At 49.6% G+C, this 23,988-nt stretch overlaps 1 protein-coding gene across 8 annotated transcripts in view; it reads right to left on the bottom strand.

The window, feature by feature from the left end:
- The window catches only part of NACC2 (NACC family member 2), a 66,425-nt gene that overhangs the window by 11,038 nt on the left and 31,399 nt on the right, over positions 1–23,988 (bottom strand). The window contains exons 1-2 of one of the 8 annotated variants that reach the window (XM_054174421.1): positions 16,812–16,875; positions 6,707–7,633 (exon numbers count right to left, since the gene is read on the bottom strand). In XM_054174421.1, the coding sequence (XP_054030396.1) occupies positions 6,707–7,571 (865 nt within the window). In that variant the 5' untranslated portion in view covers positions 7,572–7,633; positions 16,812–16,875. Of the gene's footprint in view, positions 1–6,706; positions 7,634–8,308; positions 8,398–8,432; positions 8,702–10,268; positions 10,723–11,414; positions 11,438–16,774; positions 16,876–23,988 lie in introns of those variants that run through there. The other 7 variants (XM_054174420.1, XM_054174423.1, XM_054174417.1 and 4 more) reach the window with 7 other exon arrangements.

Here is a 23,988-nt window from a genome sequence, read left to right as displayed (position 1 = left end):
GACCAACCCCCTCCTGGCTACAATCACCTTTCAGGTAGCTGTAGACAGAAATAAGGTCCCCCCTGAGCCTCCTCTTCTCCAGGCTAAACCTTGAACACCCCCAGGGAGAGGGCAGATACAAGATTTCATCTCAGACCTATCTGGATGCTGCAGCTGACAACAAGTGGTCCAGAATGGGAAATATTCTGGGTTTTCTAGCTGGAGAAGGAGCCTTAAAGCTGGAGTCCACATTTGGAGGAAAGAGAGAATTATTAGTGCTCCTCAGCATGTCCCTTCCTTGTCCCAAAAACAAACTATCTGTCTCAGAGGTGCCTTATGCCACCTTCTTGCAGAGCCCACAATGTTTTTTGTGACACCAGAATAGTTCCACATCCCACCCAAGGTGCCTAGGAGCAGAGATGCTGAGCCCACACCACCCTCATTGACCCTCATCAGTGATAGGTAACAAGCTGCTCAGGCAAGTGTCCAGGGTCTGGCAGCACTGGGAATTGCTGGCCACACATCCAGCTCCAGTATTCACTCTTCTTCCTGACAATTCAAACACCAGGCCTTCCAAATTATTCATAAACCCCCAAATCCCATCAGTCTGGGGTCTCCTCTTGACCATTTGCTGCATATAAGCCTCGACATATTCCTGTGGGTAAGAAACAGCTACTTCTACCTTGAGAGTGGGATTCTGAGATACAGAAAAACCCAAGTGATGGATCCTTACTCAACATCTACAGATCCCCAACATGAAACCACAAGCCACCAGCCCTGGACCACCACAACAGCTACAAAACCACCTCCACCTGCTCCACCACAAGGGACAATGGATATAAACTACAGAGACACAGAAAAATCCCAGTGATGGATCCTTACTCAGGAGTTAGTAACTACAGGTCTCCAACATAAAACCACAAGCCACCAGCCCTGGACCACCACAACAGCTACCAAACCACCTCCAGCTGTTCCACCACATGGGGCAATGGACATAAACTACAGCACAGGAGGTTCCACCTCAACGTGAGGAGGACTTCTTTGCTGTGAGGGTCACAGAGCACTGGAACAGGCTGCCCAGAGAGGTCATGGAGTCTTCTTCTTTCAAGACCCATCTGGATGTGCTCCTGTGCAACCTGTGCTGGATTCCATGGTCCTGCTCTAGCAGGGGGGTTGGCCTTGATGATCTTTGAAGGTCCCTTCCAACCCTTACCGTGCTATGATCCTGTGACCACACAGGCAAACAGGTGGATCATTCTACTTTCTCTCCGGGGTGAGAAGTTTCTTTTCAAGCAGCAGCCCTTTACAAACATTTCTATCCCATTAGCCTATTTTCCACTGGCAGTGGGACTGTCCCCAAAAATAGCATCCCCTGCCGTGGCCCCGGCATCACCGAGCGTCTGCTGCCTACGTAAACCTGTGCCACAGAGGACAGAGGCAGGCAGGCCTGGCCAGATATGTGATACAGCCCCAAGTGGGATAGTTTACGTTTTACAAAGAGCACATTTATAACCACGAACTGGAAGGGAGAGATTTGATTTGTGACCTATTTATAGAGGGAGGTAATCTGGAATTAGTATAGGAAAAATATTCCTGGTTTATAAATACTCCTATCTCGCCCTCGCTTCAGATCTCAGCCAGGAGTGAAACATCTGCCAGCCTAAAATTAAACATCTGTGTTACACGGCGAGGAAACCAGGACTGGAGGTTTTAATGCCAAAAAAGGGCAGAGGCTGCAAGGCCCCTGGTGTGGGGCTGTGCCTTCCCTCAGCTGCTCAGTACCACTGGTCCCCGTGTTGGAATGGGTGATGCTGGTGCTGGCTGGCTCCCATCAGTACACGGCAGCACTTCCAGCAGCGAGGCCGTTTGAAACCCTCAGCAAAAAGCCAAACAAACCCTGGTGAATTTGGGCCATGAGGATGCTGAGGGGACTGGAGAAGTCCTGATGAGGAGAGGCTGAGACACCTGGGGCTGGTCAGCCTGGAGAGGAGCAGCCTGAAAGGGGGTCTGATCAATGCTCAGCAAGAGATAAAGGGTGGAGGGCAAGAGGATGGGGCCAGACTCTTTTTAGTGGTGCCCAGTGGCAGGACAAGGGACAATAGCCACAAACAGGAGGTTTCACTTTAACAGAAGAAAAAATACTTTGCTGTGAGGGTGATGAAGCCCTGGAGCAGGCTGTCCAGAGAGGTTGTGGAGTTGTCTTCTCTGGAGAGATTCCAAACCTGCCTGGACATTGTGATCTTGGGCAAGCTGTTGTGGGTGACCCTACTTTAGCAGGAGGGTAGGACTGGATGATCTCCCTTCCAACCGCCACCGTTCAACGATTCTGCGAATAAACAGAGAAGCCTCTCCTGACCCAAAACCCACCAGCTCTCGGCTCGTGAGCATGCCCCTGTGCACAGCCCAGCCCCAGCCCAACCACCACACAACCCCACAGATCACACCACCAGCCCTGCAAGTCAGAGACAGCCTCTTTGCTCCAGCTGCAACGACTTGGCGTCGTGAGCCGCGGTTTCCACCGCCGCAGAGCATCCTCCTCAGCCTGGGTCCGGGATGCTGCCGGAGCAGCTCATTACAGATTCTGGGTTGTTTCTTGCCCTCTTTCCTTACTGTCAGGAATCAGAGGCCAGGAGAGAAAACTATTCTCTCAGCTAATTACCACAACTATTCTATAATGGCTATTTTAGATGAATTTTTAATGAAGTGTGCTCTTGTCAGTTCGGGATTTCGTAACTTTCAAGTCCGGCCTTTGCATTCCAGCCGTTTGCCGCAGACAGATTCCTCCTCTCCCCTGCAAACGGGCGCAGCAGGAGCTGGGGAGGAGGCTGGACCCTCGCACAACTTCACTTGTGCCTGTCAAAATTCAATTATCTGCATCTGCTGAGCAGCGAGAGCTGACTGACAACGTGGTTGCAGCGCAGAAAAGCGCCGAGCATCTGCAAGTCCTGCAGAAACCCACTTCAGAGCAGGCCCACGACGCTGTAATTAACCAGGATAAAAATACTTGGCTTTTGTTTAATGCTTTCTGGAGTTGTGCGTTCCTCAGATCAGATGCTAAAAAACCTCATTAAGCCTCGCTCGTGTCCTCAAGGCCCACACGTTCCCTGCAGCCAGACCTACTTACAGCACAAGAAGCCATTTTGCTGTGATGCTCCCAGCTTGCCCCAGCAACAGGTGGGCATGGCAGTGGCGACAGTGTGGCTACAGAACGTGGCCAGAGGCTGGTGGGAGCTAAGCCATCTTTTCCTGCACGCCTCTGCAAGCTACCACTCTCTCTACCAACATCTAAATCACAGAATCACAGAGCGTGAGGGCCTGGAAGGGACCTTGAGAGATCATCCAGTCCAACCCCCCCCTGCCAGAGCAGGACCACCTAGAGCAGACCACACAGGAGCTCATCCAGGTGGGTCTTGAGCATCTCCAGAGAGGGAGACTCCACAACCCCCCTGGGCAGCCTGTTCCAGTGTTCTGTCACCCTCACAGTGAAATAATTCTTCCTCCTGTTTCCATGCAACTTCCTATGCCTCAACTTCCACCCATTGCCCCTTGTCCTGTCATTGGGCATCACCAAGAGCATCTCATCAGCCCTCTGGTTAAAACTGGGCTTCTCCTTTCACTTATCATCTGCAGGTTCAACACCTGTCCTGGTCAATCACACCAGTGTCACCACTGCAGGAGGCTTATCACTTAACAGGACCTTCTCCTCGCTTCCTCTACCATCACCAAACCCTTGGCCAAGGTGATGACACGCTTCTTGCCTCTCTGATCCCAGCTTTGGTGTTCAGTGTGGCTCTGACTATAAAAAAAGGTGAACAACAATCAATTAAAAACCCCAGCCCTGGGGCAAGAAGAGGCTTTGTGACCCTGTGGGGTGGGGGAGTCCTGTCAACCAGCTTCCTCTGCCCCACGCAGCCCTGGCTTTGGGGGTGACGCTCCAGGTGCATGATGCTCAAGGAGTGTGATGCTCCAGGCAAGGAATGCTCAAGGGAAGCTCACATCAGCCACTAGCCCCCCAACACACACCACTGGCGTTAACTCAGTCAAGACTTCAGCAGGGGAGTGAAAAAGCAAAGAAAAAGGAGGAAAAAAACCCCAGCAAACCTCTCTGAAATTCAGGGCTTCATCTGCAGTGCTCTTCTTTGGCTCTGTTTTTGTTTTTCCGAATGGGGCTCTTGGAAACCTTGGCAATCACTATTTTAAAGGGCTTCCCCCTCCCCCAGGCCTTTGTAAGGCTGTCAGGGTCTACATGCCAGGAGCAGGATTAGCTGGCTTCTCTCTTCCATCTTATGGTTTTATTATTCTGCACCTTTTGAGGGTACAGTTTATCCCGAGTAATTAAAACACAGTTAGCTGTACAAGTCCAAACCATAATGGAATAGCTTAGGTTTTATTTTTTATAATCTCTTTTTTGTGTGCCCTCTTTTCCAGGAAGCCTGATACTATAGCTGGCTTATTTAAAACAGGAAACTCCCTGGAAACGTGCTGGTGCAGAAGAGAGATTTTAGCAGAAATGTGGATATTGGAGCCTTACAGCAGGGCCAGGCAGCACTGTGCTGCTCCTGACCTCCCTCCACCCCACACAGCCCCTGCCTCGGCATCCTGACATGGTTCAAGTCTTTCCTCTGCAGAAAGCAAGCAGGAAAACTTTGCTGTGGAATGCTTAGCTCAGGGCTGGATGGCTGCAGCACCTCCTGAAAGCTGCTGCATTTTCACTTTTCCAACTGGGCTGACTCGTGCACTGCAAGAATTGGGTACAGCCCAAGAGCTGCTGCCTGCCCCATCTCAGGCTGCTCCTGCCCTCCCCTTCTGAACTTGTTTCATTGTGTCACTGCATGAACTAGCCCTGCGATGGTGAAGGAAAACACCATGTCCAAGGATAAAATCCCACCGCTCTGAGGAACAGTGCTGAAGCAAACCCACATCATTCACTGCCAGCTCTGCAGCAGGGGAGCACAAAGCTAAATAAAACCAAATCCAGTGTGAGGGAAACCAGCCTGAGTTCTGCTGGGGCTGACCCTAACAGCAGCCAGGGCACAGGGCCTTGCTCCTGCCAGCTAGGTGGCCACAGAGGAGACCCCAGCCTTGTCCCCATCCCCTGATCCCACTCCTCCTTGCCCACCTGGCTGAAGCATGGCAGAGAGCAGACAGGCTTTTGAGGCTCATTTTCTACAACTGCTTTGTCCACTTCCCTCAGCAAATGCTTCTAATATTAAAACAGTAACACTGCAAGGAGTGTGCCTCCCCCTTCTGCTTGGTGAAAATGCCTGGAAAACATTGCTGCTGCTTGCTACCTGGCAGGGGGACATGGCACCGGGCTCCTGCTCTTAGGGATGGGATGGGACAGCATGTGGGGATGAGCCCATTTTCAATACTAGGGAAAGCCTGGCTTTAGGTAAAGAACTAGTGGCATTTGTCATATCTTTTCCCTTGCTTAAGAATAAAATCAAAAAGCCTTTGAAGAAAGCACACCAGCTCTTCAGCAAAACCCAGCTAAATATTTGCAGTGTTGAGCTGGCAATTTCAGTGCAGAACTGCAGCAGGGAAAGCAGCCCCAGGACAGATGATGCTCCACGATGGGAAGATGTCCCTCCCTGGGGAGTGTCTGGGGATCAAAGCTGCTGCCACAAACACCTACAGCTCCAACAGGGAGGCCACTGAGCTTGAGGTCAAGCCTCTGCATGGGATGCTGTGAGCTGCATCCGTGCAGGCTGCGGAAGCTTCCGCGGTACAGGATGCTGCAGGCTGCCTCTGTGCGGGATGTGGGCACAGCAGCCACCCAGTCAGGCATCTCCCCCTCTGGTCCTGAGCTCCTGGCTCTGCACCCACCCCTACCCTGCTCCTCAGCAGGGTCTGAACCCTTCATGCAAGGTGCATGAAGAAGCCCTCCCCTGCATGGGAAGCAAGACAGAAGGGGTCTTAATGCCAGGCTCAGCTGGCAGCTCCCAGCCAAGCATCACCAAAGAGAAGCTACCTCCTCTGTTTAAGGCATGCCCAGGGACTCCTTTCACACAGAGACAAAATAGTACCAAGAGGCCTCCACATTGCTCTGCCCTTTGTGACAGCAATGCGCTGGGCATGGCTGGTGAAGGAAAGGAAGGTCCCTTCAGGCAGTGGGCATAGAAGTCCTTCTCTTTTTTTCAGGAATTCTTAATTAATGTGTATACAAATGATTAATTTGATATTTTTCTCCCCTCCTCCAAAGTCTGTAGATTCAGTAGTTTCTAAAAAACATTACTCTAAAAGGTCAGGACAGAGGAACATGCCTTCACCTTGAGGGAGACTGACTCCCAGGCTGACCACCTAACCCCCTGCAGGCTGGCAAGTGGTGACAATTCTCCTCCCATCTCTCTCAGGTGACCCATGGCAGGTGAGCTCAGTCATTGCCATGGGACAGCGTCACCGCAGCATGGCTCATGTCACCACCTGTCTGCTTGTTGACAGCCCCAGACAGAAAAGCTCAGGGTCATGGCAGATAATGCAGCCTCTCTTATCTAAAGAGCCTCTCCACTGGGGACATAGCCCAGCAGTGATGGCACAGGGACCTTTCCACACCATATCCCGGCACCAGCACTGTGCCCACCACCTCCTGCTGCATGCTATGTGAATAAACAAATGAAGCCCTTGAAGACAAAAGCCTGAAGAACAACCCCAAAGCCACCTGCACTGTCTGAAGGACCAAGAAAGCATTGAAGGAGAGCAGAAAACCCAAAGAGAGAGTGTCCATTACCAGAGTAGCCTCCTGAGGACTTGATGTACATCTGCCCGTACTGCTCCTCCACCATGGTGTCGTAGGCCTCGTCGTCCTCCTCATCCTCCTCGTTGTGGTAGGAGGTGGGGCTGTCAGTGGTGGGAATGCTGCTGGCTCCAGGGCTCGTCCGCTCCCCCTGTGAGTACTGGACCTGCTGGACATTGGGGATGAGGGTGGCCAGGTTGGGCATCCCATAGTAGGAGACACGGGAAAGCTTCAGGGGAGCGGCGTTGGGGCCGCCGCCGCCCGTCCCCTCCCGGGCGCCAGGCTCCAGGGGCCGCTTGCCGGGCAGGCCGGGCAGGGCAGCTGCCTGCAGCTCGAGGTTCTCATGTTTGACGCGTGTGAGGAGCGGGATGGGCATGGAGGGGGACATGACGTAGGGTGCCGAGGCCGACTGCAGCTGGTTGCAGGGACTCTGCGGCTCCGAGCTGGGATCCTCGATCATGGTGGTCTGAGAGTCACAGTGGGGAGAGCTGACCTTGAACATCAAGTCCGTCCCTTTCTCCACGATGTGCTGGATCTGCAGGAAGCCTGCCGTGTACATCACCACCAGCTGCTCACTCGCTGCCATGGTCAGCTTCCCGGTGTAGCAGAAGGAGAGGATCTGTTGGAAGCAAGCTGGGGGGACGGTACCCGGCAGCTCAAAGGCATTTTTGCTGTTCCCACTGAACAAGTCTCGGAAGTAGAGGCTGCTGGCGGCCAGGACCGCCCGGTGAGCCTTGAAGGCTTGGCCCTTCACCACGATGGAGACATCACAGTACAGCCCCAGCAGCCGCTGCTCGTTCAGGCAGCCCAGAACAGTGTTCCCAAAGTTGGGAATCTCTATGTGCAACATCTGCGACATGGCTCAGGATCGGCTGGAGCTCCTCAGACATTCAATGCAGGAATATCCAAAGTAGGGCACATCTGAAAAAAAAACCCAGAGAAGGCAGGGAGAGAGGCACAGCGTTTTTAGACAGTTCACCAAAGCAGGAGAGAAGCAGAGGAACCCTACCTCACCCAAACATCAAAGGCTCCAAGCTCAGCTCCGAGAGCCGATGCGGAAAAGCCATCGCTTATAGAAATCACTTATCAATCTTTCCCAACCTCACTGGAAATGATATCGGTGGATGGCATGGGATATTCCCACAAATGCAAGTATTTTCCTCAGGTTGTGGTCTGTTCAAATAAGCACCACTGGTTTATTCCCCTGGGGCTTTTTTACTTTCTGCAGGGAAATCGGCAGGGTAATGGGAAAGGAGCGAGCAGTAAAGCAAACCTAAGGCAGTCAGACAGACCTTGGGTAGCATTATATAAGAAACACAACAAGCAGCAGCTATGTTGAAACTACAGAAAAGGTATTTATAAAACAACGTGCCTGTTCCCCCTGAAATAAATACACGATCCTGCCCGAGCCACAGCTCCCAGGAAAAACCACTTTGAAAAGCAATCTTCCCATCTGCACCAGCAAGAGGGAGCATTTCAACAGTTAAACCCCTTCTCAACAGATTTATCCTCCAACAAAACGAGGCTTATCTCCAAATTAAGCCAGATATTTGAGCCCCAATAAAACAAACCAACGTGCCGCAGCCAGCCGCCTACCAAGTTGTCTTCTCATTTTTCTCCCCTAAATCCCAAATGGGGCAGGGAGAAGCGCAGGGCAGCCCCTCCTGCAGCCAAGCCCCCAGCCCATCACCCTCAGGGTCCCTCTAAGCAACAAGCTCACAGAAAACAGGCTCCAAGCGACGGCTCCGGCTCCGCATCCCGCCGCAGGCGGCTGTACCTTTTGGCCGTGGGGAGAATTCCTCCTCTGCGTGAGTGGCTAATGCCTGGCGTTGGAGGGGAGCTCTCACATAAACCCCGAGCAACAGCAGAGCAGGAGCCTTAGTGCAGCCCTGCACTCAAACTCCAGCAAAGCAAATCACTGCGGATTCACCGACAACAGCCAGAGCCCAAACACCACCCCCTGGTCCCCCCGCCCCGAGCTCCATGCAAGAGTCCAGGAGACTGAAAATCCTCTTTGCCTTCAATGCTAGTGAAGAAAAAACTATGGTTAACTTGTGCTGAAAGCTTATATGAACAATACCAAAAAATTTATATTGGGGGGGAGGGGAAAGAAGAAAATTAAGGAAAAAAGGAAGGAAAAAAGGAAAAAAAAGGAGGAAGAAAAAAAAGGAGGAAGAAAAAAAAGGAGGAAGAAAAAAAAGGAGGAAGAAAAAAAAGGAGGAAGAAAAAAAAGGAGGAAGAAAAAAAAGGAGGAAGAAAAAAAAGGAGGAAGAAAAAAAAGGAGGAAGAAAAAAAAGGAGGAAGAAAAAAAAGGAGGAAGAAAAAAAAGGAGGAAGAAAAAAAAGGAGGAAGAAAAAAAAGGAGGAAGAAAAAAAAGGAGGAAGAAAAAAAAGGAGGAAGAAAAAAAAGGAGGAAGAAAAAAAAGGAGGGGAAAAAAAGGAAGGAAAAAAAAGGAAGGAAAAAAAAGGAAGGAAAAAAAAGGAAGGAAAAAAAAGGAAGGAAAAAAGGAAGGAAAAAAGGAAGGAAAAAAGGAAGGAAAAAAGGAAGGAAAAAAGAAGAAGAAAAAAGAAGAAAAAAGAAGAAAAAAGAAGAAAAAAGAAGAAAAAAGAAGAAAAAAGAAGAAAAAAGAAGAAAAAAGAAGAAAAAAGAAGAAAAAAGAAGAGAAGAAGAAGAGAAGAAGAAGAGAAGAAGAAGAGAAGAAGAAGAGAAGAAGAAGAGAAGAAGAAGAGAAGAAGAGAAGAAGAAGAGAAGAAGAAGAGAAGAAGAAGAGAAGAAGAAGAGAAGAAGAAGAGAAGAAGAAGAGAAGAAGAAGAGAAGAAGAAGAGAAGAAGAAGAGAAGAAGAAGAGAAGAAGAAGAGAAGAAGAGAAGAAGAAGAGAAGAAGAAGAGAAGAAGAAGAGAAGAAGAAGAGAAGAAGAGAAGAAGAAGAGAAGAAGAAGAGAAGAAGAAGAGAAGAAGAAGAGAAGAAGAAGAGAAGAAGAAGAGAAGAAGAAGAGAAGAAGAAGAGAAGAAGAAGAGAAGAAGAAGAGAAGAAGAAGAGAAGAAGAAAAGAAAGAAGAAAAGAAGAAAGAAGAAAAGAAGAAAGAAGAAAAGAAGAAAGAAGAAAAGAAGAAAGAAGAAAAGAAGAAAGAAGAAAAGAAGAAAGAAGAAAAGAAGAAAGAAGAAGAAAAAAGATGAAAAGAAGAAGAAAAAAGAAGAAAAGAAGAAGAAAAGAAGTTGTTTAAAAAAAGAAGGGAAAAAAAAGTAATAAAGATAAAAAGAGAGGGGGGGAAAAAAGAAGTTTATCTGAGAAAGGTTTTAAAAAAAAAAATCTCTGGAAAGAAAATAGTAACCCACAAAGAGCTGCTCTGTTCCCATTGCTGAGAGAGAAAAAAAGAAGGGGGGGGGGGGGGGGGGGGGGGGAAAAAAAAAAAAAGGAGTCCTATCTGCAAGGCCACAGGGTAACAGGAAGAAAAGGGAACACACTCAGAGCCAATTTCATTGTATCTGCATGGTTAAAAAAAATTCTTCCGAGCGAGGAAGTTCCCGGTCCCTCGCCTGGCTGGGAGCAAACCTACCTTCAGCAGCAGCCACCGGCCCAGGGGCTCCGTGTGCCCCTGCCTCGCATCGCCTCGGCCACCCCTCTATAGGCAGCGACCAGGATGGCTCAGGGGAGGGTTAAAAAAAAAATAATAAAATCTATAGTATCAAAGCCTGGGGTTTGTATCTGCTGTAGCTCAAGCTTTTTCCAAGTCAAATCTCCCCGGCAGCGCACAGCATCTAAATGAATAGGCCGGATGCAGATTAACATTCAGGCTGCTCTCTGCAATGAATAGAGCCCTTTGATTAGGGACCTGAAGTAAATGCCAGTTTCAAACCCAAGCTTTAAAAACAGAGAAATATCAGTGCCAGAGGAATGCTCTCAGTGTTGGTACAAGACAGACTTTTGATGAGTCACTGCAATGCAAACAAAGATGGCAGAAATACTGTACTGTATGCTGATGAAATGCTTAGTGGTGCCACGGCAACTGAGACAGGTTTTAAATTTATAGTGCAGTTTTGCATATGAATTACGCTGTAAACTGCCTCCCCTGCCATCTAGTACATCCAGAGTGTCAAAGCATTTAAACTATTCCAAACAGTCTGCAGAGCTGGCACTGCTGCTGGTTAACTCCTGCGGCCGGCAGAAGGAGTGGCGAACATCCCCCAGCATCCCCCCAGCATTCCCCTGCATCCCCTCCGCATCCTCCAGCGTTCCCCCAGCATCCCACTTGCACCAGCATCTCCCCAGCCTCCCACCTGCTCCATCATCCCCCACCGGCAACCCACCTGCCCCAGCAACCCTCCAGCATTCCCCCAGCATCCTGCCTGCCTCAGCATCCCCCCAGCATGCCACCTGCATCCCACCTGCCCCAACATTCCCTCAGCATCCCGTCTACCCTAGCATCTCCCCAGTATCACCCCAAAATCCCACCTGCCTCAGTATCCCCCCAGCATTCGGCTTGCCCCAGCATCCCTCCAGCATCTCCCCAGCATCCCACCACCCCATTCCAGAAGCTCCCCAAAAACCATCCACCCAAAAGGACAGCTCTGGGAATGCCCAAATCCACCCCAAATAAAGGTGATCCTTGGGCAGCCACAGTCCCAATTCCCACCCCCACCTCCCCAGACCCGTTACCCCCATTATACAAAAAAAGCCTTTCAAAGGCAGGAAAAATGTTTACCCCTTGGGGAAAGCTTCTTTCAGTCTGTGGCTGAATCCACTAAAAGCAAATCCATTTGCTTAAGTAATGAAATCCTAGTCACATTGTCTCCTGGATTCAGATTTTAAATTACCTTCGCATTTATTGAGCATGTTTGGTGCTTTTTTCTGGGAAAGAGGGTGGGGCCTCACTTTCCTCACTTCTCTCTCACCCAGAGAGATTTTATTTCTGCTGTTGCTCTCAGATTTGTTTCAATTGCTCTGCTCGAATGGTCACACACAGTTAAAATTTAAGAGATTAGAGGTGAAGCCATCCTTAAGAGCAGGACAGCTGTAGGGGCTTGGTGATGCACCGGCGTGACCCCTCCCTGCCGATGGTGACTCCGCTTCCACCATCCAAAGAGATGTTTGGTGCATTAAGTTCAACTCCACAGCAGCGAGCTGCTGCCGCTCCCGTGCGCCCAGGGGCTGGCTGCCTTCCCCTGCTCTTCCAGCAAACGGCACTAACACGTCTGCTCTGCATCCCGCAGGACCTGCAGCCTCCCAGCGCCTGGCAGAGCCACAACGCTCCCAGCTGAGGACCTCCATGCGTTGGGAGCGCTCAGTGGGTTGATCCGAACCCAGTGTCAGGGCAATGGAATCTCTGCCTTGTGTTGGTAAGGAGGGTAAGGCACCAAGAGGGGACCAAAGCGACAGCCTGCAAGGAGGTCAGAGGTGACACTGGAATGCAGGAAGTTCCACCTCAACATGAGGAAAAGCTTCTTTACTGTAAGAGTTACAAAGCACCAGAGCAAGCTGCCCAGAGAGGTTGTGGAGTCTCTTCTGGAGACTTTCAAGACCCATCTGGGTATGTTTCTGTGTGACCTGCCCTAGATGATCCTGCTTTGGCAGAGGGGTTGGACTCAATGATCCAGTGGCCCCTTCCAATGCCTACCATTCTATGTTTCCATGACACCACCAAGCCCAAGACCTCTTCTGCAATGGAGATTGGCAGTGTCATGGCTGGAAGGAAAGGAATCTGCCCTGGCAAACACAAATCCACCCTCCCATCTGTGAAAATTATGGGAGAATAACAGAAACAAAACTTCACCCTCCAGACCCCTAAAGAAAGCCTCATCCATGGTGGTGGGAGACCATGGGTGGAGAGGCTCTCCTCCTCCTCTCTTCCAGCAAGAGCTGGAGGAGACACCAGGGTGGCACTGGATGGGACCTCCTTGGGCATGCTCACATCTCCCTCAGAGCAATACAAGAAGGCAGGATGCGTGCGACCAGCCAAGGACAGCTTGGTAGTGCAGAAGAAACCAACTTTAAGCAGACATAAATTATTAATCTTGCTTAGAATCTGCTCTATAAACAAGCCAGGCGTGCCAGGAGGAACCCATGTCTCTCTCTAAAAACACCCAAATTGTGCCAATTTGGATTATGGTTAAGCTGGTGAGAAGCACCAGAGTGCCCCAGCCCAGCAAATTTTTGGCAGGTTTCACATAAAACCTCCCATGGAACATCAGAATTTGAACCAAGATGCTCCGCACAATTGATCAATCCCTCCTGAGGTACATGTTCCCCAGGACTGCAGCCTGGCTTGACCACCCCAAAAGTCCATCATTCCAGATCCTGGTGGAGTTTTCTCCAATTTCATCACATTTCAGAGTTGCTGGTCACAAAGCAGCCAAGAGGATGGGTGACCTTGCCAGTGGCACTCAGCGATGGTCCAAACCTCCAGCCTTCATAAAAAGGCCTTGAAATGTGCTCACAAGGAAACAGAGACAACAGCAGCTGGGTTTGGTCTGGAAAGAGTGTTGAGGAATGCAACCAAAGCTGTACTAGAGACCTGCAAAAGCCCAAACCACTCCCATAGACCAGAACTGCTGGATTTTTGTTGTGTCCTCCCTGCTTTGCCCCTGCCCTTTTACGACCAGAATATAGAAAAAACTCCAACCCAAAGCCATCAGCAAGACAAAACTTCCAAAAAACAAACAAAAAGGTCAAAAAAGAAATGAAAGGTGCCAGTTTTGAAACCCAAGGACAAGCTACTCACCATCCCTGAAAGGCTGGGCTCAATGATCTTCAAAGTCTTTTCCAACCTAAACAATTCCACAAAAGCCAAGGAGAATCTCCTCACAACCCATGAAAGGTTGGACTTGATCTTAAAGGTCTTTTCCAACCTAAATGACTTCACAAAAGCCAAGGAGAACCTACTCACCATCCTTGAAAGGTTGGACTTGATCTTAAAGGTCTTTTCCAACCTAAATGACTTCACAAAAGCCAAGGAGAACCTACTCGCCATCCTCGAAAGGTTGGACTCGATCTAAAAGGCCTTTTCCAACCTACATAATTCTACAAAGGCCAAGGAGAACCTGCTCACCACCCCTGACAGATTGGACTCAACGATCTTAAAAGTCTTTTTCCAGCCTAAATCATCCTACAAAAGCCAACCAGAACCTGCTGCCCACCAGACCTCACAGCCCCTAAAACCAGCAGCAACCAAACACTGCTGTGACTGGATAGTGAATGCAACAGTGCTTCGTGTCTAGCTTCCAACCCCCCTTTAACTAGTAGCACCAAACCACTTTTGACTGGTTTGAAATGGTTTCAGCCCATCTGACACAGGAAGAGCTGTGCTGCAGGGCAAACAACCTTAGTAACTACAAATATAAACTGTGTTTTACAAGCTCATCTCCCAGGCTAAGCCCCAGGGTGCAGGAGGAGCCCCAGAGCACCATCACCACCCCAAACCATTCAGCCCTCTTCATTTTGCCACGTTCTGCTGTTGACAGATCATCAGATGGACACCACCAAACAGGGAAACTTGGAGAAAACTGGATCAAAGCCAGCCAGCCACCCCCCCACCCCCCCCCAGCTCCACCCTGATTATTTAAGATACGTGAGCATTCAAGCAAAACATCATTTTGCTTTCTAATGGCAGCTTCTTTTCCCCAGCTCCTGGATATAGCTGGGCAATTTGTAGATGTCTGTGTGATTTTTGTAAAGTCATAGCCTGTGTCACAAGAGGTTCATTAAAAATGCAGCCGTTATTTGATCCAACTTCCAGCAGAGTTTGAGAATTCTCAGCTTCTGCATCTGTATCTTATGGGGGCAGGGGGGGAACCCCAACATTTTGCTCCTTTCTAAACTGTTGTCCTGAGCTCTGAGTCCTGAAAGGTTGGGGCGAGACAACAACAAAAGGGGAGGGGTGGGGGGGGGTGGGAAATCAACCTAGAATAAGATGCTGGAATCAGAGCTCCCCCAGGAGTAATCAGAAATAATTAGATAATGTATTTAAATTGTCTTTTTCCTTAGCCAACATACAAAGAGATTCAGAGTCTTCACCACCCCCTCCCCAAAACCCCAAAGACTTTCCCCCCCTCAAGCCCAACATTTCCCGCAGGAAGGTGGGCAGCAGCTGGGGAGGGACAAAGGCAAAGGGACCCTCTGCGGGTGGGAGACAAAGTGGCCAAGGGCTGTCACCCCCCAACCCCCTCAGTCAAAGACCCTCAAAAGAAAAGAGCTGAAAAGTCCTGCCCTTGAAGGCCCCAAAGGGTCAAAGGAAACTTCTCTTTCTTCTGTAAATGAGGAGAGAGGGGGAAAATCCCACCCTTGGATTTGAAGCTGGATGTCACCCAGCCGGACAGCAGGTCCCCAAAGCCACCCCCATCCCAACACAGTCCACAGTCCCCATTCCCTATGTCCCCCCCAGCCCCCAGCCCCCACTCAGCTACAGGGCTTTTTGCTGTTGTTTTTTTTCCCCTTTAAATGAAAAGGAAATGCACTTTTTACATAAGCCCAAAGGAAAATACGCAACAGCTAACTGCAAAAGTCGGTGGCGAAGCACCACGGAGCTGCCAAAATGCCTTTGAGGAGAGAATGAGTTAACTAAAGTCACATAAAATGCACTTCAGGTCTAGACTGAGCATACCCCCTTTTCCACCCCCTTCCTCCCCCCACCCCCCTCTCCATGCACTGCAGCCACAGGAGCAAAAAAGAAAACCCTCTGCTCCCCCCTAGCCCCCCAACCCAAGCCTCCCCTCTGCCTGTGTTGCAGTTTGGGGTGAGAAACCCTGGGACGGGGAATGGAGGGGGACTGGGGCACAAACGTGCCCCACGGTGGGAGCCTGCAGAGCTCAGCACCCATCTTTGTCTGGGGGAAGGAAACAAGGTTAAGTTTGGTAATCAAATGACAGGCAGAGCAAGACTCCTCTCCTCTTCTGCAGCATTTGCTCCTGCAGCTCCAAAGTATTTATTTTTGAAATGCTGCAAGTGGCAAGCAGTGAGCAGAGCTGAGGCTCCCTATTTTTAGTGTAGCAGCCAGTGGCAATGGGCGAGAGCAGATTATTTCTGCCTTATTAAGGGAGCAGAAACTGAATTTGCAAATATTCCCAAGTAACACACAGGCAGCAGACATGCGGCACCCAGCTACGGCTGCTTTAGAATCCTAAAAGTTGGCACAGAAAGTAAAGACCACGAGCAGGGGATGGGGTGGGGAAAAGATGGAAAAGTGAATTAAATTCACGCTGATGATGCAGCCCAGCCAGCACGGACACACCGCTGCCAGGGCCGCCTAGGGATGGGGTGCTGGGGGGGCTCTCCCTGGGGACCCCAGCACAGCTGCGGGAGTGCTCCCCGACGACCCTGGCACAGTTCCAGGAGCTCTCCCTGAGGACCCCAGTATGACCCTAGCACAGCCCCAGCGCCCCCAGCAGCATCCCGGGCTCTGTCCTGCTGCAAGGTGAGTCACCAGCAGCCCGGGCACAACTCACCACTCCGAGGTCACCCACCCAGCAGGCTGCTGCCTCCCCAGGCACAGCCCTTCAGCCAAGGCAAAGCATGTTACTGCCATTATTTTTTAATTACTACTCCCCACCCCCTTTCACCCCCCCCTTTATCTTATCCCTGATTTTAAAAGCTCTCAAAACAAGGAAAAGCAAAACCAGAAAGCACAACATTTTAGTAGGCTGCCGGCTTGTTCGGTGGGGTGGTTTTCCTTTTCAGACCGCTGCGAGGAGAAGGGAGAGGAAGAAAAATTACAATTACTCTGCAGAATGCCACGCTTTGCAATCTGCCACAAACTCAAGACCCCAACTAAGTTCCCTCCACCGACAGCACACGGCACCCCCCAGCACCCTGCCTGCTGCAGAGCGCCGCTGCACCGCCTGCATCCCATCACAAAACATCAATTCGCATCCGTAACACATCAGAAAGACAAGTGCCATGCTGAATTGTATTCTCCTCGCTCCTAGCGCACAACAGCAGAGCTAGCAATATATAACATGCATGACTCAGTTCCACCATCCTGCCACTACAGAGCCAAAAAAAAAAAAAACAAAAAAAAACCAGCCTTAAAATAAAGTAAATGTCTGAAAAGGTCAATTAAAAAAAGCTTACAAAAGATCAGCCGCCGCTTCTTGCTAGAGCTCATTACCTAGTATGGTGGAGCTGCCTGTGTGTGTGTTTTTTTCTTGTGCAAGTTAGTCTGTGAGTCAGCATTAACACACATGAGAACATCAGGAATCCTGCCTAGTTCTGATGCAATGGAGGTTGTAAAAAAAAAAAAAAAGGAAGAAGAAGAAGAAGAAGAAGAAGGAGAAGAAATCGCGCTCGGTTTGGACCGGAGCCTGTAATTCAATTGCCTTTACTTTTCAATTACTGCATAGCCTACCCTGACCAACCTGCAGAGGGGAAGGAAACTTTGCTTACATCTCTGCCTTAAAATTAATGACTTTTACTTTTGGCTAAAGCTTAAGACTCCCTGCTTTAAATAAAAAGAAATGCATAAAGAGATGAACATAATAACAATGAAATAGGATAATAGAATTAACCCTTCAAGGGCGGCGCAGCACTCGGGATCGCTGTGGGTTTTGTAGGGAATTTCAGCCCTGGAAAAAACAACAGTGCCAAAAAGTTCTGGCAAAGGAAGGCATTTATACATTAAACTTTTAATGCTCTATAAAGTGAGGCTACGATTGCAGCCGAGCTTGAGCCTTAATGGAAATATAAGCTTGCAGAAAAAGGAAAGTTATAGACTGCAGAAATTTAACTCCGTTGCTCCCAGGTTTAGATATGCAAACGCAGGATTGCACAGGAGGGGTTTCAAATCTGAGGTTTCTGGCCATTGAGCAAAACAACCCTGAGAAAACTAACATCTGAGACAGGAGGAGGTCACCTCTACCCGATGCCCCCTTTCTCCCCTGATGGGGGCAAAGCAGAAGAGCTGCAGTTCTCACACGCTGCGTTTGCTGCTTGCACTTCAGCAAACAATTCTCCCTCTCCCTGCCTCCTGGGGGGAAAACTCGCTGCAGACACAGCTCCCACCTTCAGGAGCACAGCACCAAGGCAGGAAGGTTCAAGAGACTCAACACTAACTTATTTCTGCCTTCCCTGCTTTTGCAGCAAAACCCTTCAGTGCTCCAAGAGATTTTGCCCAAAGCTTCAGAATGTGACTATTTCTGAGCCCTAACACACCCCCAGACACCACTGCAGCCCAGAACATTATAGATATGATATTAAAATACCAATTATATGTGGCAAATATATGATGGAGAGACATTTATATAAAGATATGGTCAGGTATGTCTTCAGAGCCAACACTGCTATCTTAGAAGTTTTGTGCTCCTGTGCCACAGCTGAGCAGCCAACGTCCCCGGAGAGCCCTGCTGATGCCCAGCTCTGCCTAAAGCACCTACATTGCTTAAATTTGGGGGTTTTACAGAGATCCAAGCCTCATGCAGCAAAGGAGGGTCAGAGCTTGGGAGTTAAAAAAAAGTCCTCCCAACGTTCACAACATGCTGCAGACACTCAGCTGACCCCACACCAACACTCACTGACTCATCAAAAACCCACCCTGGTACAGCCAATGCATATAGGTTAATAATCCAGTGGATCCCAAGCATGTTCTCAATTCCAGCTGAGTTTGCTGGTTGTCTCTATGAGTGGAGACAAACACTATAAAATGATTATTTCACTTTTCTTTATAAGCACACAAATATAAATAGTTATCAACATGCATTAACCAACAAGGAAACCCCTAATACTAGCAGCTTCTCTCACACATAAGGGTCTCTCTCAAACCAGTGTGAGTCTGGTGGGGTGTTTTTCTTCTTAAGCATGTGGGATACTTGAATACAGATGAATTGAGTTTTAAAGGGGGGGAAAAAAAAAAAATCCCAAGCAGCAACTTCTGGGCCAAGTTCTTGTGTGCCAAACTTTTCAACTGCCACAGCACAGCTCGACAGTGTTTCAAAAGAATTTAAGCACTGTTTTGAATACTGCTGACAATCTTCCTCATCAAAATTTGTAATTTAAATACCTCAAATCTGAAAAGCACGCTCCCTGGGGCATGCTTCGCTCTCCCTCCCTGCCGCCCACCCTCCCCAAACCCCATTTGGCATAAGAAAAAAACTCCCTTGCTTTCCATAGCTGCCTGGTTCTTCCCCACCTCCTGCATCCCCTTGCTGCAGCCCGCAGGGACCCCAGGGCTCCAGCAGAAGTTTGTTCTTCAGATTATCCACGGATGGAATCTCTGTACAGGCTGCGGTGCCCCAAACCCCATGTCAGCTTCCTCTCTTAGAGCTCCAGGGCTACTTCAGAGATAAAACTCACTACCAGTTTAGAGATAAACCTGTTCTAACTGGGCTGCCCGGTTGCCTGCGGTGAGAAAGGGTTAATGCGAGGAGCCCCAGCCCTCTGCTACCCACTAGATAAGATGTTCCTTCAAATGCCTTTGGATGTGTCAATAAAGCCCCGAAATAATTCCCTGTCAATAAGTCTCATTGGCGAGAGGAGCAGCAAAATGAACGTGTTGGGCTCTGTGTGATGTTGGAGGCTCCATTTTGGCAGGAACGTGTTTAAGATTCCCTCCCAGCGCTGCAAAGCACCTTGAAAGGTCGCCGAGCTCTTTCCTATTCTCAGATCCATCTACAACGCCGCAGCAGACGGAAGGGATTGACCTAGAGCAGAACTGAAAGAGTCTCTGTGAAATAATCCATCCCCATCCTTCGCCAGCCGCAGCCGCTTTTGTCATGGGCAAAGCTTGGAAACCACAACCCACCTCCTGCAGGGGCTGGAGCCGGGTGAAATCCCGGCCCCGCTCTCCCGGGATGTAACCCAACACGGCGTGGAGAGAGAGCTGCAGAGCCGCCCGGACGGCACGCCACATAAAACACCTCCATATTAAAGGGTGTGCAAAGCCTGTGCCCATTACCCAACTCATTAAAGACAGTGCTACTTTGTAACATACTCCGATCGTTAATATTCATAGCTTGCTTCATTTGCATCTCATGCCATAAATAGTTGAAGCAGAGGTAAAACACAAAGCGCTCTACTTGCATTTCTAATTATGCCTAAAATCAAATGTAAATCACAACACAGCCAAGACACAGAAAATATTAAATTTGCTGTCTCTCAGTTAAAAATCTTTGTAGAGAGAAAAAAAAAACCACCACCAAAAAATCCCCCCCACCCCCAAACCACACACACACAAACCCAATGATGTTTTAAAAGCAAAATCAAAGAGGTTTAGGGGTGCATGTAGCAAGGACGGCACTTTAAGGACAGTAGGTCACAGGTCCAAGCCCAGCCCTGGCCATGGAACTGCAAGCCCTTGCCAGCCCCAGCTCATCTCCCCAACCCCTCAAACCCTGCATTTCCCACTGCAGCAGCTCATTTAACCTTGGTCTCTGAAGGAACAACAGGAGCCTTTTCCTCCGGGGCAGTTGGGAAAGCTGATCTCCAGCAAAGGAGGTGAATTTGAAGAATCAGCTTGAATGTGAACTTCTGCTACAGTGTTGGGCTGGCTGGAGGTTGGTGCTTGGGCATCACCAGCCAGCATGGGAGGGTAAGAGGCTGCAGGGCTGTCAGATGCTAAACTCCGAGATTTCATTTGAAAAGAGGGATCTTTGGAGTGCTTGCACACAGCAGCTCCACATCCAGAGGGAAACATGATTTCTGCTCACAGCGTGCCAGAACCATGCTGCATAGGGTGTTTTGCTCTGCTCTGCTTTTTCCTGAAGCATGGAAGAGCCCTCAGAGATGGGAGGTACCCCTGAGTGCTCCTGTGCCTGCTGTGGCACCCACCACAGGCACCAGTCCCACGGAAAAGGTTCAAGGTCCCCTTCAACTGCCAGTGATGCCATTCAATGGCAAGGCTTGGAATTACGAAGCCCATTCCCTTTCAGACACATCCCAGACATTATCCCTTAGAGCAAATTTCCCTGCTTCCTCCAGAAAGGGCACTGGGGAACTTAGTAGTGTGGTTAATGAATGGCTTCCGGGACCACAGTTCTCAGCCACTACTATCCTGAGGGTCAGTTCCCACCACAGCTCTCAAGTTAACAACTTCTAAAGAAAAGCAAGGTCCCAGTGTGGCACAGGAGAGGAGCTCAGGGAGGGTCAGAGAGATGTACAGCCAGATGAACCCCCACTTATTCCCCCCACTTCTCAGAGGCATTCCAAGACTTGGTATCTGTAAAGCAACTCAAGATGCTCTAATGCAAAGTGTAATTATTACACGGCTGCCAATGGCATAAGCAATTTCCCTTTCATAAGCTGCTTCTGCATCAGGGATGGGGGGCTTCTTGATTTTATGGAAATCCATCACCACCACTCTGTGCAAATGCATGTTTTAAGTTCAAGAGCACTGGCAAGGGTAGTGTGAGCTTGTACCTGCAAGACGCATTCCTCATGCCATGACCCACAGGACCGGCTGCAACCCCAACCCTGGCTCTGCTGCTATGCTCCTGCCCTTTCTCATATTGAGATGCCACCCCTTGCCCACCACATCAATGCAACATGCTACTGCTGCTCCCAGGAAACTCAAACCCTTCCTCTACTTCATCCATCTCCCTGCTCCTGCTCCTCTTCTTCAGCCACCTCCTTACTCCTCTTCTTCACCTCCCTGCTCCTTCTCTGCATCCATCTCCCAGCTCCTTGTCTTCATCCATCTCCCCATTCCTCCTCTTCATCTCCCCAGAAGCTACTTGCAGTGGCTCTCAACAAAATTAAGTTCCACAGATTTATGGCCAAAGATTTAATTCCATGAACCAAGTTTTTCAAAAGTAGGACAAAATTCACATATTTTGGGAAGCCATCAAGGCCTTTGCCCAGCAGAGGAACGTGGAGCCAGGCAGCCTGTGCAGCCAGCATCTTTTCCCACTTACCTTTCCTTTACTGCTGGGACTCCAGCTGCATAAACTCACTATGTCTTAATGAAAGGCTTTTGTGGGTGGCTGTCCTCAGGGAAAAATGCATTTTTAAGTCACTTGAGCTGAGCCTGGTTTTGAAGAAAGAGCCAGCTAAATATCACCAAAGGGAGCTGGGCACCCGGCGCTCGCCCCGGCTGGGAGCGCGGCTTCGAGCCATCACCTCTCCCTTATTAGAATGTTCCTGTCTTACAAAAGGCTTAAAGAGACTTCAGAGAATGAAAGGCTGAGAGAAGAGGAAAAAAAAAGAAAACAAAGAAAAACAACCACCAAACAAACATTTATCATTGCCATGTTGTTCTCCTGCTCACACGCCGGGTTTCCAGGCTCCCCAAACCCCATCAGCGAGCAGGTCCAGGGATTTACGTGAGGGTCCCCCCCCACATCCCCCCACGCTGTTGTCCTCCCCTGGTGCTACAGCTCATCCTGTTCCTCTTCCAGACTTGTGTCTGGCTCAACCACAATGTTGCACCAGTTCTGTTGAAGAGTTAAAGAATCTCTTCTGCAATATGGACTTCCACAGCAGCCCAGAGACACTGTTCCATGTAACCCCACAAGGTGAGCGCTTCCTCCGTCCCCCCAGCCCGCGCCGAGGGAGCAGCGAAAGCGAGCTGCTCGCAGCCTGCAAAGCTTTTTTGCTCTTCGTATGTACCCTGGCATCTTGCCCAGGCCTATTTTTAAGCCCATTTACTAGAAATCCCACAAATTAAAGGAAATACGGATAATGTTGTAAGAATCCTTTGGGCCAAATAAAAGCTACACATAATTTTCCTTGTGCATCAGAGTAAGATCCTTAACCACAAAACCCAGATTTCCCCAAAGCTCTTTTGCAACAGCGAGAGAATCTTGTTTTGTAAAAAGTTGCTTTGATTCACTCCTGGATTACAGGGAGCAAGGCAGACACCGCTGCCTCCCGGCCAAACGGGGAGAAGGGACTGCTGTTATGAAACAGAAAGGTGTTAGGAGAACACAAATAAATTAAACATCTCTAGCTCGGGATGGTGACTGTTAATGACAGCAAAGCACGCAGCAAGTGCTCGTGGAGAGCTGCTGTAGGATGGGTACTGAAGGGTTTTTTTTTCCTCTGCAGAGGATGCTGATGCGTGGCTTCATTTTTGAGCTTCCTTCAAATTGTGTCTTCGTGGTGTTCACCAAGGGCTAATGTGCTTGAAAAGTCTCCTCCAGTGCACCAACATCCTGGGCAAATTCCAGCTTAGAGCATCCCAACCCCACCTCAGCCCAGCTCTGAGAAAACTCCTAATTCTTGGTTTGGCAGCCCATCAACTGGACATTGCCAGACTCATTTCATTGTCCACATACCAAACCCAGACCTGCTCCAGGCAGGACAGTCAGCACAGACACACTTCTCCATCTCAGTTGCCATCCCTAACTGCATTCCAGTGCCACAGCAGGGCTGGGGGTGCTCCACACAGTACCCCACTTGCATCCCCAAGATGGGGACAGGACAATGCCAGCACAAGCTGTGCATCATATCTGTCTCCACAGCATCTCCTCAGGGGTTTTATGCAAAACTGACACCAATCCAAACCCAAGCCTCTGCCTTGTATCTCTGTATTTATATGGTTCTTGTGGGGTGTCTCATGGGCTGAGCATAAGGGAGGGGGAATGGAGGAAACACCTGATGGATCCTCTGCACAAAGCTCACTCCCCACTCTGGAAACCTCCATACTGGGTGAGGGGTGCTGGTGGCTGGAGGCAGAACCTCCTCAGTGGGTGTCAACCCCTTATTTCCCATGGACAGCCTGAATAAGAGAAGGCTCCAGGGAGACCTTACAGTGGCCTTCCAGTACCTGAAGAGGGCTACAAGAAAGCTGGGGAGGGATTTTTCACAAGGTCTTGTACTGACAGGATGAGGCACAATGGCTTTGAGCTGGAAGAGGGGAGATGGAGACTGGGGATTAGGAAGAAATTCTTCATAGTGAAACAAGTTGCCCAGGGAAGCTGTAGAAATCCCTTCCCTGGAGTGTTCAAGACCAGGTTGGACAAGGGCTTGAGCAGCCTGGTCTAGTGGAAGGTGGTCCTGCCCACGATGTGAGTGTTGGAACAAAATGGTCTTTAAGGTCCCTTCCAACCCAAACCATTCTACGATTCTGGGATTGGCACCACCAGCCCTCTCCCTCCTCACACAGCCCTGGCTGGAAGGTGGCAGCTCCCCTCCCTCCCCATCACACCCCTTGCCCACAGTGGTTAAACAAAGGCCATCCGACTGCAGCCCCTCCTGCAGGGGGGCGGCTGGGCAGGAAGGCAGGAGCCTGTGTTTTATACGGCACCCACAAGTTTAACTATGCAAAGACTCCACTGCGTTAAATAAACTCCACTAACAGCTCCTGTATTTTGGATTTAAAAAACAACCACCAGCAGCCAGATACACATTTCAATAAA

This window comes from Dryobates pubescens, chromosome 29 (assembly GCF_014839835.1).
Source record: "Dryobates pubescens isolate bDryPub1 chromosome 29, bDryPub1.pri, whole genome shotgun sequence".
NCBI lineage: Eukaryota > Metazoa > Chordata > Aves > Piciformes > Picidae > Dryobates > Dryobates pubescens.
The sequence above is the reverse complement of the archived record's forward strand: the minus strand, read 5'-3'. Positions and strand labels throughout refer to the sequence as shown.